At 35.1% G+C, this 15,635-nt stretch overlaps 2 protein-coding genes across 3 annotated transcripts; both read left to right on the forward strand.

Annotated features, from left to right (window-relative positions):
• Positions 1 to 24: 24 nt before the first annotated feature.
• Positions 25 to 7,421, forward strand: LOC124353647. The gene is made up of 6 exons (XM_046803585.1): positions 25 to 268; positions 2,395 to 2,498; positions 3,187 to 3,319; positions 3,736 to 3,937; positions 5,222 to 5,395; positions 7,237 to 7,421. Exons 1-6 carry the CDS (start codon positions 25 to 27, stop codon positions 7,352 to 7,354), a joined length of 975 nt encoding a protein of 324 aa, XP_046659541.1. The 3' UTR covers positions 7,355 to 7,421.
• A 709-nt stretch (positions 7,422 to 8,130) lies between these two features.
• LOC124353651 lies at positions 8,131 to 14,970 on the forward strand. Of its 2 annotated transcripts, none has more exons than XM_046803591.1 (6): positions 8,131 to 8,311; positions 9,935 to 10,041; positions 11,127 to 11,256; positions 12,226 to 12,424; positions 13,632 to 13,829; positions 14,805 to 14,970. In XM_046803591.1, the coding sequence occupies exons 1-6, from the start codon at positions 8,212 to 8,214 to the stop codon at positions 14,932 to 14,934; spliced, it is 864 nt and encodes a 287-aa protein (XP_046659547.1). In that variant the 5' UTR covers positions 8,131 to 8,211; the 3' UTR covers positions 14,935 to 14,970. The 2 variants fall into 2 exon arrangements, with proteins under 2 accessions (XP_046659547.1, XP_046659546.1); XM_046803590.1 differs by lacking the exon at positions 8,131 to 8,311 and adding an exon at positions 8,420 to 8,611.
• Positions 14,971 to 15,635: the final 665 nt, after the last annotated feature.

Below are 15,635 nucleotides of genomic sequence, written 5' to 3' on the forward strand. Positions count from 1 at the left end.
GCACTTCTGAAATCCATTTTAAATATGACTTTATATGTTGTGTTACCATGTGTTTGTCTAGTGTCCCGTGTTGTGAGTGGTAACACAGAAAACATGGTTACCAACAGGACGTCTCATAATGAGGGGCCAGGCGATACCCAGGGTTCAGGACAGCTAGAGCTGACGAGTATGAGACCTCAGGAAGTGACAAGGATGGTCGCTACCAGAGAATTCGAAGATGGAACCCAAGTTCTGAATGAGACTTTGGGAGATTTTGACCAGGTTTTAGGTGAGGATTAAATAATAAGAGGTTAAATTTTGAAAGGCTAACAAAATATTTTATGGATGTCTGATTTAAATAGTGGGTATATGGAATAGCTTCCCTGTAGTCTAGAGTCTTGGAACTTATTTTTTGGATAAGGTGTTCTAAATCTGGAATTTAATCCAATACACACTAATAATATAAAATTTTGCAAGTGTCCAGTTCACTTTCGATGTAGTTTGCAATTCAATAGTCTGTCCAAGACTGCATTCCCGTGTTTGGACGCCAATGATACGCATAGAATTTTCCTCATTGCGATTGGTCGTAGATTATTTTGTATTAATAACATTTTCCAGAAACAGTCAATATTAGCCAATAAGAAGGATAATATTAAGAAGGTTGAACTTATTCACCTCAATTCGTATTCACTAAGAAAAAGGAGCAAAAGCTTGGTTTAATTTTAATAATCTGCCATGTTACGTGATCTTCCGATACTCTTAACATTCCTTGCTACAATTGCTAACAAGGAATGTTAAGCAACTATCAGTAATGAATTTGGGTGAAGAATACAATCTTAGCTTTTACGAAAAATTGGAGATACAATATTGATATACCACTACCACATTTTCAGATTCGTGTACGGTATTGAATTTAAATCGTCGAGAAACGTTAAATATTATGAGTTAACAACCAAATTATAGCATGTGGGTCACACTGATAGTAACAGGACGTTTTTGTTATTTGGAGCGTATAAAATAGTTCACAATTGCACTTATAAAGCTGAACTCAACTCGAGTCGTGACAGCTCCTTATCAGGTTATTGGTGCTTCCAAAACATTCAAATTCCAGAACTCGCTAGACGAGTGGAGAAGGGTCACAGTGCCTACGCACCGCTCATGTAAGGAGGGACGGCCGGTTGGATCAAAGAAACTGACCCAACCCACTGAGCGCTCTCTCTCTCCAACGGTAATATTCACCTATTACCCCTTTTTACTGACAGGGATTTCGTGTGTTCGGTCACATTTCCTTTGTATCGGAGGCTGGTCCGCTTATGTGCAAAATTCTCCCACATTCTAGCAACAATATTATACTGTTTGTTCCAGCATTCTGGGCACTTAAGTGTGTTTTGTCTTAGCTGGGGATATATTCAGATTTAGTACCCGGTATAAGAAGATAATTATTGCTAATTAATACTAATAACCATATATGGCATTTACTAGTGAAACAATTGCGAATTCTGTTTGTTGTAGTACTAACTTTACCGAAGCATCTAGGTTTGGATTATGTTTGCTAATAATACTTTATCTGGCGGAATGTAACGATAATGTGCCTTTATCGTGATGGTACATTCGAATCTTAAAATATTGGAAATGTACAAATTGCATAATTTGATTTAATTTTACTTAGATGATTTGGACTCTCGTTTCTTTACAATTTTCCATCTACAAAAACTGTTCATTCCCTGAGTAAAACACTTTTCTATAAGAAGGGTTGTAAAATGTAACAGAATAAATTATAAAAAGGCCGAACATTGTTTCCAAGTACACTATGATTCGCTCCGCGCCACGCTTTCCCACCGCTTAATAGTCTAAATTATGTTAGTTTACTAGATCCAGTCAGGCGATTTAAATTTTATTCAGACAGTTTGGATTGGGCAAACCCTCGGTTTCTCTGAATACATCCCGTTAATACACTGAAACATCCTAGAGTACTGCTTATTCATGAGTCTAAGATAACACTGAATAACGCGGGACTGAAAACGGTAGGTGCCGGGTGATCTCGAATCCCCAATCCTCTGAGCTCGTGAGAGTGGGGGTGGGTGCGTGCGAGGCGACTACCCTTCAGCCGCAGTGCCTATTTACTATACAATAATAATATGGACACTGAAGTTGCGTTTAAACTATACCTTTACTGCGGATACATTACCCAGATAAGACGTCAATTAGAAATATTGTCAGTAAAGTAAAGTCGACCGCACAGAAAGATAACTTTGTCCAGCCTCAAGTATGGAGAGGGGATAACTAAATTTTACTTGTCGAACGATCTGAGGTGGAACTAATGCGCACACGTTCCTAACTTCCTGGGCAACTATCGTACTTTTGTTTCACTGTAGTTACAACAGTAACTCCGTTAATGGCGGAAACTTTGTTTAGGATCAAATGAAACTGAGTTTGAGAACATAACTGCTTTCAACAACATGCTGAACGACACGTGGATCGACCTCATTACTGTTCTAGACTTGATGACGCAGAGGAAGGTGAGTTCTGTTACAACATCTACTTACATACATCTACAACATACTTATTGGTGAGGCCGTACATTTTGAATGAGGTAATATTAGGTAACACAGCTATAAGAGATTTAAAACTTAATTACGTGCGAGCCTTGTAAACTACTCCTGGGAGCATTAGGATGCATAACGTATTAGTTCTCATTCACTGTATCTATTTACTGCATTACTTCAGGATGTTCAAAAAATCATCTACATAAAACTGAATAAAGAAACTTGAAATGCACTCGGGAAAATAATATATAGCTGAAGAGTATTTTCCTCTCACAATACTTCAGTAAACTAGCCACTGAAATACGATAGAATGTTTATTGTTCAATAATAATACCGCCAAATTACAAGAAGTGTAAAATTATGTAATAGTCATTTATGTATTTAAAAAAGTTTTCATACCATAAAGTCTTAAAATGTACACATGATAAATCCAAGGAAATGAAAATAAAATGGCAGAAAGTAATGTGTCAAGAACTTTTCTAAAAATAGCTGATTGCCCCTTTTATGTGTTGAAAACTGAAAAAGGTTCATTTTTATAAATAGATAAAACAACATTGGTCCTAATATAAAAACTTGAGGTACTCCATATTCATAAATAATGCTTTATACATCTCTATGTGTTTTGATGAGCTATTTGATGACTTGTTTGTGTGTTTGATAGTACGACAACGCCTCAGCAGTACACGCGCTGACAGCAGCGTACCGCTACACTCATCAGCAGCAGAAGAGGCTGAAGATTCTATCACAGTCCATGAAGAAACCGTTCATTGCTGTTGAAGGCCTAGACAGAGAAAGTAGGTTCTAGAGAGATTTCGGTTAAGGTAGTTGATAGAGAAGAAGTAACAACTCTCAAGGCCAAACTGAAAAGGAATGATGTCCAACCCAATATTGCAATATTTTCGAAACAAGTAGGCTCTTTCATGCCTACATCATCTATTGTTTTAGACTGGTCGACTAGTCTTCTAATTTGGACTGTCATGATTGCAGTTTAAAGGAATAAAAGTAAGCAAAATAAAATTGCTGGTTTGCAAGGATTAATCAAAAGTATGCTTCCTTACGAAAATATATTTTCCTAAGTCATGTAAGCACTATCAGCACATTTTGTCACTTTTCAAATTCTACAGTAAAATATTTACTTCATAAAAAAAAAATTCAATCCATTTCCAACTTCGATTGTGACACAATTTCTTACTAACCAGTATTGTTTCAGAAAGGAACACCCTGGCCAAAAGACTGGCTCTGCATCTACAAGGCTATGTGGTAAACAATCCTCCAGAGACATTCGATGCAGTGTACCGGAACCTCCCTGACAACTCTACTATTCTCTCCAACGGATTCTATGTCCTGAGCACCTACATCGCCGCACTCCATGTTAGATACGTCACTCGGAAATCCCCTGCCATCGTGCCTGGGTGGGTACTTTAAAAATAGTAAAAAAACAAAATCAAAAAAACAACTTGTTTGAGTTACATAAGTAATTTGTCCAACTATTTGGGTAATGGTATCTTAATATCTCCAGTCATCACTGAGACACATGCTAATAGCGAATGAACGTCTTGGTAGTAGAAATCATTTCGAAGTTTTATCAATATTTTAAGATCTCTCTAAAGGTGATTGGGACAGTTTACAAGGTTATGTAGTCCATCAAGGTTAGATCTGGAACGATTTTAGACTATGAGAACAGAAATCAAATTTTCTGTTTAAAGTTTATTATTGACGATGGAAGGTTTAAAATATAATAGGATTTCGGACATTTCCACCGTTATGTGTTACAAAAATATTCAAAAAAATATAAAATATACCAAAAATATATACAATACGACGTTTCGAGCTCTAATATCTAACCTCTTTGTCAGGTTAGATGACTATGTGTACATATACGTTTACTTAACAGTTACAACGTGCGGCAATGGACTGCAACTGGAAAAAGAATAAAACAGAAAGCAAAGAAATTGAACATACCCGAAAACTGCTTGGAGTTCAGATATGAGAAAATTACCCAGGAGGTATCACTGCACAAAATGCAAGTCACGACCACTAGAAGTCAAGAGCAAAAATACACGTTACTTCAGCATAGGCGACAGTGGGACTCTGCGAAGAATATCCTGTGTCACTTGATTTTCACATTAACCCTTTGGATGTTAAAGAAACTTCGAAAAGTTCCAAAATCATTGCATTTTGGAATCTTACCAAATACGACCACTATTACAATTCCTGTTGGTTTGTTCAGGAATAAAATTGTAATACAATTCGCATTTGCCCTTTTCATTGGGCTATAATTACGTCCCTGATAAAAATATCGGAGGTTTAAAAAAATGGTAAAACGCTAAACCTCGTTAACTAAATACGTGCAAGTTTCAATTCATATTCACTTTATAATACATATTATGTAGGTATTTCGGGATTTCATGATGGAAACTGGTTATTCACTCAGCAATTCTTACGCAATTATAAATCGTTGAATGAATAAGTTGTTTGTAAGGACGCCTATCCAGGAAATATTGCTCATGCTTGCCGCCATTAAACATCTTAGCAGTGAGGCTGTATTGTTCAAACGATATTATCATCAAAAGGTGCATGAAAACTAACTAAATTACTTGTTAGCCTATTCGTTACTTTAATTATGCCAATCTGTGATTACTGAATTTAAAATCCGTCTTACTAATCAAACACTAGTAAAATTTCTGATTTTTCAGCTTCTGGCTTGGAAGAGCTGCTTATATGATAGCGAAAAACTTCCCGGAGGAACCTCCTCCTTACAAATCCAAGTTCTGGACCTGGCCCCGAGATCTGCTTAAGCCTAGCGTCATATTCTACCTCACCGACAGATTCTCCCTTCACCAATTTGCTGATCATCAGTTTGTGAAAAGGTAAGCTGCCCTGTTGAGCATTACATTGAACAGTGAAACAACTCACTGTGCATCCGGATTATTTGTAGCACAGAACCAAACCTATGTACCATGGGACCTAACCTATGCAGAACGGAACCTAGCCAATGCAGCATGGAACCAAACCTATGTACCATGGGACCTAACCTATGTAGCACGGAACCTAACCTGTGTAGCACGGAACTTAACCTGTGTAGTACGGAACCTAACCTATGTAGCACGGAACCTAACCTATGTAGAACGGAACCTAGCCAACGCAGCATGGAACCAAACCTATGTACCATGGGAACCTAACCTGTGTAGCACGGAACCTAGCCAATGCAGCATGGAACCAAACCTATGTACCATGGGAATCAATCTGTGTAGCACGGAAACTAGCCAATGCAGCATGGAACCAAACCTATGTACCATGGGACCTAACCTATGTAGAACGGAAACTAACCTGTGTAGCACAGAACCTAACCTGTATAGCACGGAACCTAACCTGTATAGCACGGAACCTAACCTGTGTAGCACGGAACCTAACCTGTGTAGCACGGAACCTAACCTGTGTAGCACGGAACCTAACCTGTGTAGCACGGAACCTAACCTGTGTAGCACGGAACCTAACCTGTGTAGCACGGAACCTTAACCTGTGTAGCACGGAACTTAACCTGTGTAGCACGGAACCTAACCTGTGTATCACGGAACCTAACCTGTGTAGCACGGAACCTAACCTGTGTAGCACGGAACCTAACCTGTGTAGCACGGAACCTAACCTGTGTAGCACGGAACCTAACCTGTGTAGCACGGAACTTAACCTGTGTAGCACGGAACCTAACCAGTGTAGCACGGAACCTAACCTGTGTAGCACGGAACTTAACCTGTGTAGCACGGAACCTAACCTGTGTAGCACGGAACTTAACCTGTGTAGCACGGAACCTAACCTGTGTAGCACGGAACCTAACCTATGTAGCACGGAACCTAACCTAACCGGAACGTCCTCTAGGGGCCAATGAGCTGTTTTAAATGAAAGCATGGTTCAGTTTGATTTCTGTATTCAGTGGCCTTAAAAAAATGAAATGCAACTAAATTACATTTTATAGTCATTAGTGAAGTTTAAACGTAATGTTTTTGTACCCTAAAACCACTTCATAAGGTATAAAAATTATATTACGGTATTGAAATTGTTACTTATGAGCTTTATTCTTTAGTACAAATAAAGTTTTAAAATACATTTTTCATGCCCAATTGTGTACTGATATAATATTCCTAATATTCAAAACTAACAAATGACCACCTTTTTAAGGATTTCGAAGTGTTATTTCAGCTATAACACCGAATTATTATTTTACCTGCCTTTAAAACGACAACATAATGACTATAAATCTTTCCAGAAAATGTCCTCTGGGAAAGTAAAGAATCCACGATGTAAAAAAGGGCATGAGTCCTATGTGGAATAATATTTAAGACTTTTAAAGTATATATAAGGCATGTAATTAAGATATTAAGTTTAACAATTTAAAACATCCGAGTGATTAAAAAGATATTCTATCAACTTTTATTACTACTTTATAGCAAAATCTCTTTTTGTAAAGTTTGAATTAGTAGTGTTTTGAAAAGTAGTAAATGAAAAGTATTTGTTTGGATGGTAATAATTTTAATAACGTTTGAATTTAGAAATTTATTTAATTTTTAATCGAAATTGAAATTAAAATGAGAATCAAACAATTGATTTGTTTGTGTTATTTATATTACAATAAATCCATTTATGTTATTATGTTCATTAAATACTTTTCTAATATTAATAATGTTTTATATATGAAGAAACTCTGTTGTTCCAGATATCTACATATATTTAACAACTGGGACGATCCGAAATGTATCCCCATCACCAACACGCAGTCAGTTGAGACTATGATGGAAGAGATTCATCCTTACTTAAGAGAATTGTTACTTTAATTATTAATACAACAGTTACATTACTTTTGAAAAACAATAAAAACAGTGCAACTTTTCACATTTTAAAGTGACTCATTTTCCATTTCTTACCACTTATAATATTTATCACTCTTCTTTTACATGTAAGTTTACCAATAAAAACATAATTAAAATATTCTCTAGCCTACTATGTAAAATTAAACATTCAACTAATGCTAATGTTTATATCTTAGTATGTTGCAAGTTCTTAACATAACAATATATTGCTGTCCAGACCATGGATACACTTTTATAGAACACATCATATTTTATTCACTGAAACTGTGACAACGAGTCAACGTCTACTACATATAACCTTCTTGCTATTGTATATTCATATTTAATTGCCTGTGTGCAGTTATAGTTGCTTAAAACAAGAAAGTTTATTAGTGATTCCTCTCCAAAACGACAATTCTTATTAATTTCCAACTAGACGTTCTTATAAATCATGCTTTACTGATAAAATATTGTGCCCGTCACTTTTGAAATTTCTTGTAATTCCCTTCCGTTGTATCGATATCTAGAAAGAATGTCACAAATTTGTTTCAGAAAATGTCACAAAAATGTCACTTAAGAGTTTGTTTCAGATGAATCAAATAAACATGAAAAGTCGTAGCGTCAATCTGGTTGATCGAACTCTACTGTAACACTCTACTGTAACACTAACAGTTATTTAACGAAACCACCGTTGCCAACTACAAAATAATGTCATGCTTAGTTTAAAAGATTAAGTATCAGATTACTGCCATATTACATAATGCATGTCACGTGTGTAGCGATGAAGTCCATTAAGGAAAAGTGGGGAGACTGAAAACTTTTGTACTTAAATCTAAAAAGCAATGTTTTGTTGTGATACGTTCAGACGTATTTATACTTTGACTCTGATTAGCCAACTGTGGTTTCTCGGTATCAGTAGTAACTACACGGAATATGAAGTCGGTAAGGAGAGTAATCTACTGATCTCATATTATACACCACATTAATATACTATGTTTTGTTGTGATTCGTTCAGACGTATTTATACTTTGACTCTGATTAGCCAACTGTGGTTTCTCGGTATCAGTAGTAACTACACGGAATATGAAGTCGGTAAGGAGAATAATCTACTGATCTCATATTATACACCACATTAATATACTATGTTTTGTTGTGATTCGTTCAGACGTATTTATACTTTGACTCTGATTAGCCAACTGTGGTTTCTCGGTATCAGTAGTAACTACACGGAATATGAAGTCGGTAAGGAGAGTAATCTACTGATCTCATACTATACACCACATTAATATACGAAATAAGTTGAAGACTTCAAATCTTTAAAATTAATATGATGAATTGATCCACAATTTTGGTTGAGAATATCTTAAAAAGGGTTTGGACTTATATTTTACCATGTGCAATGTTTCTAATTGTCTACACAACGTAAGCGAATTCACTGTGACAAAACATGATTGTGTTAATATACTAAGATTTAATTTAAAGAATAGTTTTTTTTCTCGGGAAATTGTACATTACAGCTGACATTATTGCCTTAATTTTAGTATATGTAAGTCAAAGTAAGTCAATAAATTTAAATATTATAAAATACTTGTCGGTTTTAAAATGGCAACAGTTCGAAGTTATGCTAGTATAAAATTATTATGTTTTAGAAGATAAAATATTTTTTGAAGGCGGGTATTGTATTGCTAGTATCCCCGGTCTGCTAGTCGGCGACTACGCATGCGCAACGTTCTAGCAGCCACAGGCTCTTCGATAATTGTCTAGCCTGGCAGGTTGAATGGATCTGTAGCGTAAAATGAAGTATTTTATGTTGCCGCCTGCATTCTTGATGCGATGGCATTCAGTAATGCTTGAAGGGCAGGTCAATGCTTCACTGGGCTAGGATCAGCGAATTTCTTCCAATGATGGGATGAATGCTAATCGATTAAAATCCATATAAACAATATGTTTACTGACTTCAGACCTCGAGGTTTTACCTAGCGTTTGATATCATTAGGTGAATAATTTATTATGGGTTTGATTTTAATTCCTCTAGAGGAAAAGAGCTAGTTGCACTTAATTATTGGTTATTTAGTGTGGTATTTTCCTTGCAAACATACGTATTGTACCTATCCAATCAAACATTTGCAATTAGAGAATCCAGTAGCAAAACAAATTATAAAAGTTTTAAATAGGCTTTGTGTTTTAATTTTTTTTTTACGTTGCATACAGGATTGCTCCTTGAGTGTTATTCTAGGCACTCCAAAACAGATTTTGTGGAACTCTGGAACAAAGTTCTAACCGTGTCCCTTATTATCTTTGTTTCGCCAATGGCGCAGTGTAGCAGGTACAACGGTTATCACAAGATAACCGAATCAAGCAACGTCGAGCGTGGCTGCTGCTTGGATGAGTGACCACTGAGCGATCCTGTCCTTGCAAGCAGCCTGCCTGCCCGGCCATTGGTGGTGGTTCGAAAGTCACCTTTTAGTCGTTGGTCCCCAGGTTAAGTGTTAGAGAGGGCGTCTTATCCCCAACTTCGCCTGGTAAAAGAACACATTCTTTAACTTTAACTTTTTGTATATTTAGGAATGTCAAGCGTCAACACCACTGAGGTTCCTGATATTCCATGGTTCACGGACGGAGGACCTTGTTACTCCTTAAAAACAGCTTTGGACATTTTTTCTAGAGATCTTGTGAGTATTGTTTTTTTGTGTTGACAAAGTTTAACACAAGCAAATTATAAGCTAAAAACACATTTGTCATCTAGAAATATTCTAGCTTATCTGGAAAATTGTCAAAACACACTTTAAAACCATATCTGAACCATCCACATTAAAGTGATTTAGTGATTCAACTATAAAGGAATAAATTAGTTTTGAAATTTTGTATAGCATCCTTTAAAAAAACATTAACTAGCTTTATTATATATATGGTATTTCTATATGCTCTCAGGAAGTATTCTGGGGTCACACAAATTTCCTACCTAAAATAAATAGGTCGTAAAATGTTTCCTTTTCGATCTAAAGATCACTAAAGTTTATCTACAAAATTATTCCTGCAAAGAACATAACTATCCTACGTATTATTACCAAATTACCAATTATTATTTTATATGTACAATAATTAATTATTAATATTGATATGATTTTTGTTTTATGATTTGATAGTGGAAGCAGTAACGTTATACAATACTTAGTACCAAACAATAACCGCACTCCGTAACGGTGTTTCATGACAAAGAATAAAAATATTTATTATTTTGAACTCTTGTTAGAAATAATGCAAAACAAATAATATATTCTAGTTTAATATAACTTTTATCTCTCTTCCTCCATCCAAATTTAATAGTAACACCTAAAACTACCCCAAAATGCATATATAAGATGTTTTATGGTAGAAATATGTCGCTTGTAAAAGTTTCTCTAGTTATTAAACTTATAGACCTTACAATAGTTGTAAATAATTATTTTCGTAGACTAATTCCTCTTCTCTGTACCCCGGGAAGAAATCATTTCTGGACTGGTGCTTAATGGCAGACTACACTCATACACTCCCATCATGTATTTAAATAGATTCAGAAATATAGATTTAACTCATTTAAAACTGGGAAGTCTAAATATTCTGTAAGATATCGATTCTAAAATGTACAAAATTCAATCCGGGGCATAAATATGCTTAATTCTGAGTAATAAACATAAGAATAATTACATTTGCTGAGCAAAATCCTTACTTAATCATGTTTACTAGACACTGATTAATGTAATTTTAAATATTTTAGTACAACTCGGACCACGGTGTGAGAGTTCTCCTGGATAACTTTTATGCGAATGTAGCTCAAATGAAAAGATCACCGCCTCTCACGCCTTACAGGAAACCCTTCATTGTCATAGAGGGCATGCAAAGGCGAAGTAAGTAATTGTTTCTTGTATTTATGTATTGTTACCGATAGTTTTAAAAGTGGAGTAGTAGATGAATACCCCATCTCTATCTCTAACACAGTGGGTTATTTAAAAATAATTAAATGGAACAATAGCTCACAATTTCTATAGCGTGAAAACATAGAGACCATAATTAATTTAAAATTTATTAATTTCCATTTTTCTCAAATTAATAATATACAAATGGTAAATTAATTTGATAGGCATAATGTGCAAGTGTAATTCAGAAGTGAATTAACTTTACTAATTGCACTAATTTATTTACTTAAAATGTAATATAACTATATATGAAAAATAAAAATAATGCAATATTTGTTACGATAAATTTATTCTTGACATCTCTTTTAAACATAACAAAGCTGATATGAGAATAGCCAAGCTCCTTCTTTAGCTAAAAGCTGAAGAAAAAAAGAATATTTTCCATTTCATCTTTGGAGAATTTCTCCACTAATAGAGACGAAAAAAGGTACCTATTCAAAGTGTTTTTATATAACACAAACGTAAGAAATTTCTGACTGTACTGGAAAAATAACTATACATTCTTAAAATATTACATATTACATAAGCACATTAAAATTAAAATACATAACCTACAGTAAAAATGTATATATGTTTTAGGAGACATTCCATTTTACTGCAGGTTGAGACTCAATAATTATCTTAAACATGTATAGTTTTCTCTATTAAAGGCAACTATAACATTTTGTAGATGTGAAGCTTAAGTTCACTAAACCGTTTAAAAATCCATCTAACTAACCAACTCATAAAACAAACCACAGAAAGTATTTTTTCAAAATTTTAAGGCAATAGGCAAAATTTGTGATTTGTAGCCATTAAACAATTTCATGGTCGTACAATTCTCATTGAAATCTTCCTCTATGCAATTCTAAGTTAAAGTTATCTCTGCACAACCTTGAATTGTAATGAAATGTTTATCAGTACGGTACATCATCACCCGGAAGGTCGCCAGGTACCTGAAGGGTATGGAAGTGTACAATCCACCCCCTGGCTACTTGGAGCTTAGGTCGTGGTTCAACAACAGTTCCTCCCTCCGCCGCGCCTACTTCGCGCTCTGTGTCTACATCGCAGCCAACAACGTGAAGATGACGCTTCCGTTCAGGGCTGCAGTCATGTCAGGGTGAGTTGTTCATATTTGCAAGGAAATTACAGACTTTATGACTATATAATTTAGATTTATTTACTGTACAACAATAGTTGCCCCATGAGGGTTCATTTCTGGACGGTTTATATCTTCCAGTTGAACCTACTGGGTACAGCAAAAACCGATGTGTCATTTATATTTGGATAAATCTACAAATCAGGAGCGGCTCATCAATAACCGCAAACATTAGGGTGGTAATGTGGATTGATAGTCTAAAGAATGACTATGAATCCACATCAATACCTACTGTAAAGAATGACTGTTGGAATGAGTGGATGTCCCTTATTATCAGAGACTATGGCTTACCTGGACATGAAGGGTTGCCCTCGCATGCCCTATTTGTCTGGAGAGGCTGGAACAGAACTGGCCTTAATTACTTTTAAGTTGACATTAATGAGATAAGGCCGCTATCTCTCCTCATGGGATCTCGTTGAAAGGCGGCCCCTAACCCTTACTTTACCCATCCTGAATAAGCTTTCAATCAATCGTATAGATCCTTTTATGAAACAGTGCATAATTAGAGGTTTCTCAGCTTCTTGTCAAAATCGAACTAAAACAACTCAATTTGGTTCACTTTTGCTAAGGGATTCTAGCAAAGAAAATCAGAATCTCAATTTTTCAAAACTTTTAATTACCAAGTCACGATAGATTTTAAGGGTGTTTTACTAATGTAACAAAACGTATTTTAAAGCAGTGATTGTAAAGACATGGGGATGATATATTTTATACAGTGCTGTTGCAATTGGACAAAATCAAGATTTTCATCAGACTACACACTATGATGATTCAACTGATTTGTAAAGTTGCCTTGTATAAATGCATAACCTTTCTATAGTTTATAATGCATTTTTGTATATTTTTATGAAGTGGCAATGTTATACATTTAAGTATCTCATCAGGTGTATAATGAGACAATGAGAATACCTCTTTCACCTAGAGTGCACAATATTTTGTATTCTGATGTCGAAAAGATGAAAAGAATTCATTCTGAGCTTCTCCGTCACCAACAGCTTTTTTGGAACTCTTCAGATGAACGTAACTCCAGGTTCCAGGAGTCAACTCTGTGACAGCTTCATGGTCCAGACGCTGCACTAAGAGGAATGTGAACTGGAGCTCAACCCAACTTACACATTACATCACCATAGCTACGTTGTGACTGTAACTAATGTTAGAACGTACCCAGGTATTGGCTGGATCAAGCGACCTTTGCTCTGGCCAAGAAGTACAAGCCTCAACTGCCACCTGATGACTCACCCGAGTGGAAGTGGCCGTCCGATCTTCTTAAACCGGATTTAATATTCTACCTCAACAACCGCGATGACATACTGCCGATGACGTACCCTTACTACACCACTAAGAAGCCCGATCCTATCAAAGACACGTAAGTATAAGACGAAAAGTGGGTCACTCTATGTAGAAGTTCATTCAGCAGTTGACCGGCAAAGATTGATGGCTTACTTTCGCCTCTTATTATGGGGAACAAGTTTTATTCCATTTGTGTTTCATTAGATTATAAATCGCCTCGTAAAACTGCATCTTAAACTAAGCAGAAACCACACGCAAAAAAGCAAAAAATCAAAACAAACAGATAACTAATTTCAAACATTATCCAATTACTCCTGAGTTAAGATGATGATCTTTAGGAATATCTCAGCCTCCAGAAGTATTTAAAATAGTTTATATTGTAGTCCAGTGGGGCGGACCCCTCAGAGTACTGTTTTGTGGCGAGGCTAACATGAATAGATAATGGGATTTTGTTCATTTGTCATCATTATATGTAACAAAATGTATAACAATTTTTAAATGTAATTCAATATAGTTTTATAAACTTTGTGACATATAACGATGACATTATCCCAATTTTTCGCCTGCGCGATTATACTCTTGACTTTTTGTGCTCGTGGCTTGTATTCATGACTTACATTCTGTGACAATGCCTAGGTTCATTTTCCACCAAGCTATTTTTTATTTCTTTTTTAGTGGCATTGACGCACGTTCTTACTTATATGTAATGATTGTCTTCGTACCTGAAGCAGGGGATAGATTTCAAACCTCGAAACGTTGTGTTATCCATTGTGTTGAAATTAACGATGAAAAATGTCCGAAACCCTATTATCCTTAGAATGTTGTTTCCAGGTGAGAACATAATTGATTCTCCCAAAGGTAAAATGTCTTTACAGAATACTAGTATTTTAACTGATATAGATTTAAAACAATCATGGTGTTGACAAAATACTTTACAAGTAATTGCTGTAAACTTTACGAAATAATGATAAAATAATTGAACACACAACTCTATGGTCTATGGTTATTGTATTCAAATTATGAGATTACATATGTTTTGTGACCATTTCAGAATTTTGGAGATCTTCAAGAAGTGGCGCGATCCAAAACCAATCTTCATAAAGAACAGTACAAGGTACAGAGACATAGTAGCCGAGATGATTCCATACATAAATCAAATGTTGTATAGTTGGAGAGCATAAATCTGATCATAAACGGGTTTTTTATTTAAAATACTATTCCTAAAAGTGTGGTTCCTACAGCATAACATTTAGGGATAATCCAAATCTTCATGAAGGAAATAACCAAATGTAAGGTCAACTTTAGAATATAGTACTGTATTTTTGTACATAGTTGTATAGTAGTATACATATTACTTTAAGTTAATGCTGAGCACAGAGTGCCAACTGAAAGCAAGGTGTTCTCGATTGAACATATTACAAAACAATTGACTTAGAAATATTATTTTAGCGACTAAAGTACAAATTTTACTGTATTACGTTGACTACATTAGACGAATGTTCAACTCCTCTTCCACTTACTTTCTACATCTTCATGTACACTTGCCTCCACTGATCATCAGCTGGTTAATAAACAGTTAATTTATTCATAGTCGAAATGTTCATCAACCATTTGACATAATTTATGGAACGTGTTTATTTTTTAATGTAAATGTATTTTTTTGTAAAACAATTTTGGAATATTGTTTTATGATGAACGCCTATTTTTGTTTCATGATTAACGCCTATCATTTATGAGTATTTTGACTAATAATTTCTCTAGGTTCAAGGCGTAGAGAAATAGGTACAAAATCCACAATTTTAAATAAAAGTAGAATAATTTATTTATTTATAATTAATAATTTATAATAATTAATAATTTATTTTATTAAAAGAAGAATAGT

This window comes from Homalodisca vitripennis, chromosome 2 (assembly GCF_021130785.1).
Source record: "Homalodisca vitripennis isolate AUS2020 chromosome 2, UT_GWSS_2.1, whole genome shotgun sequence".
NCBI lineage: Eukaryota > Metazoa > Arthropoda > Insecta > Hemiptera > Cicadellidae > Homalodisca > Homalodisca vitripennis.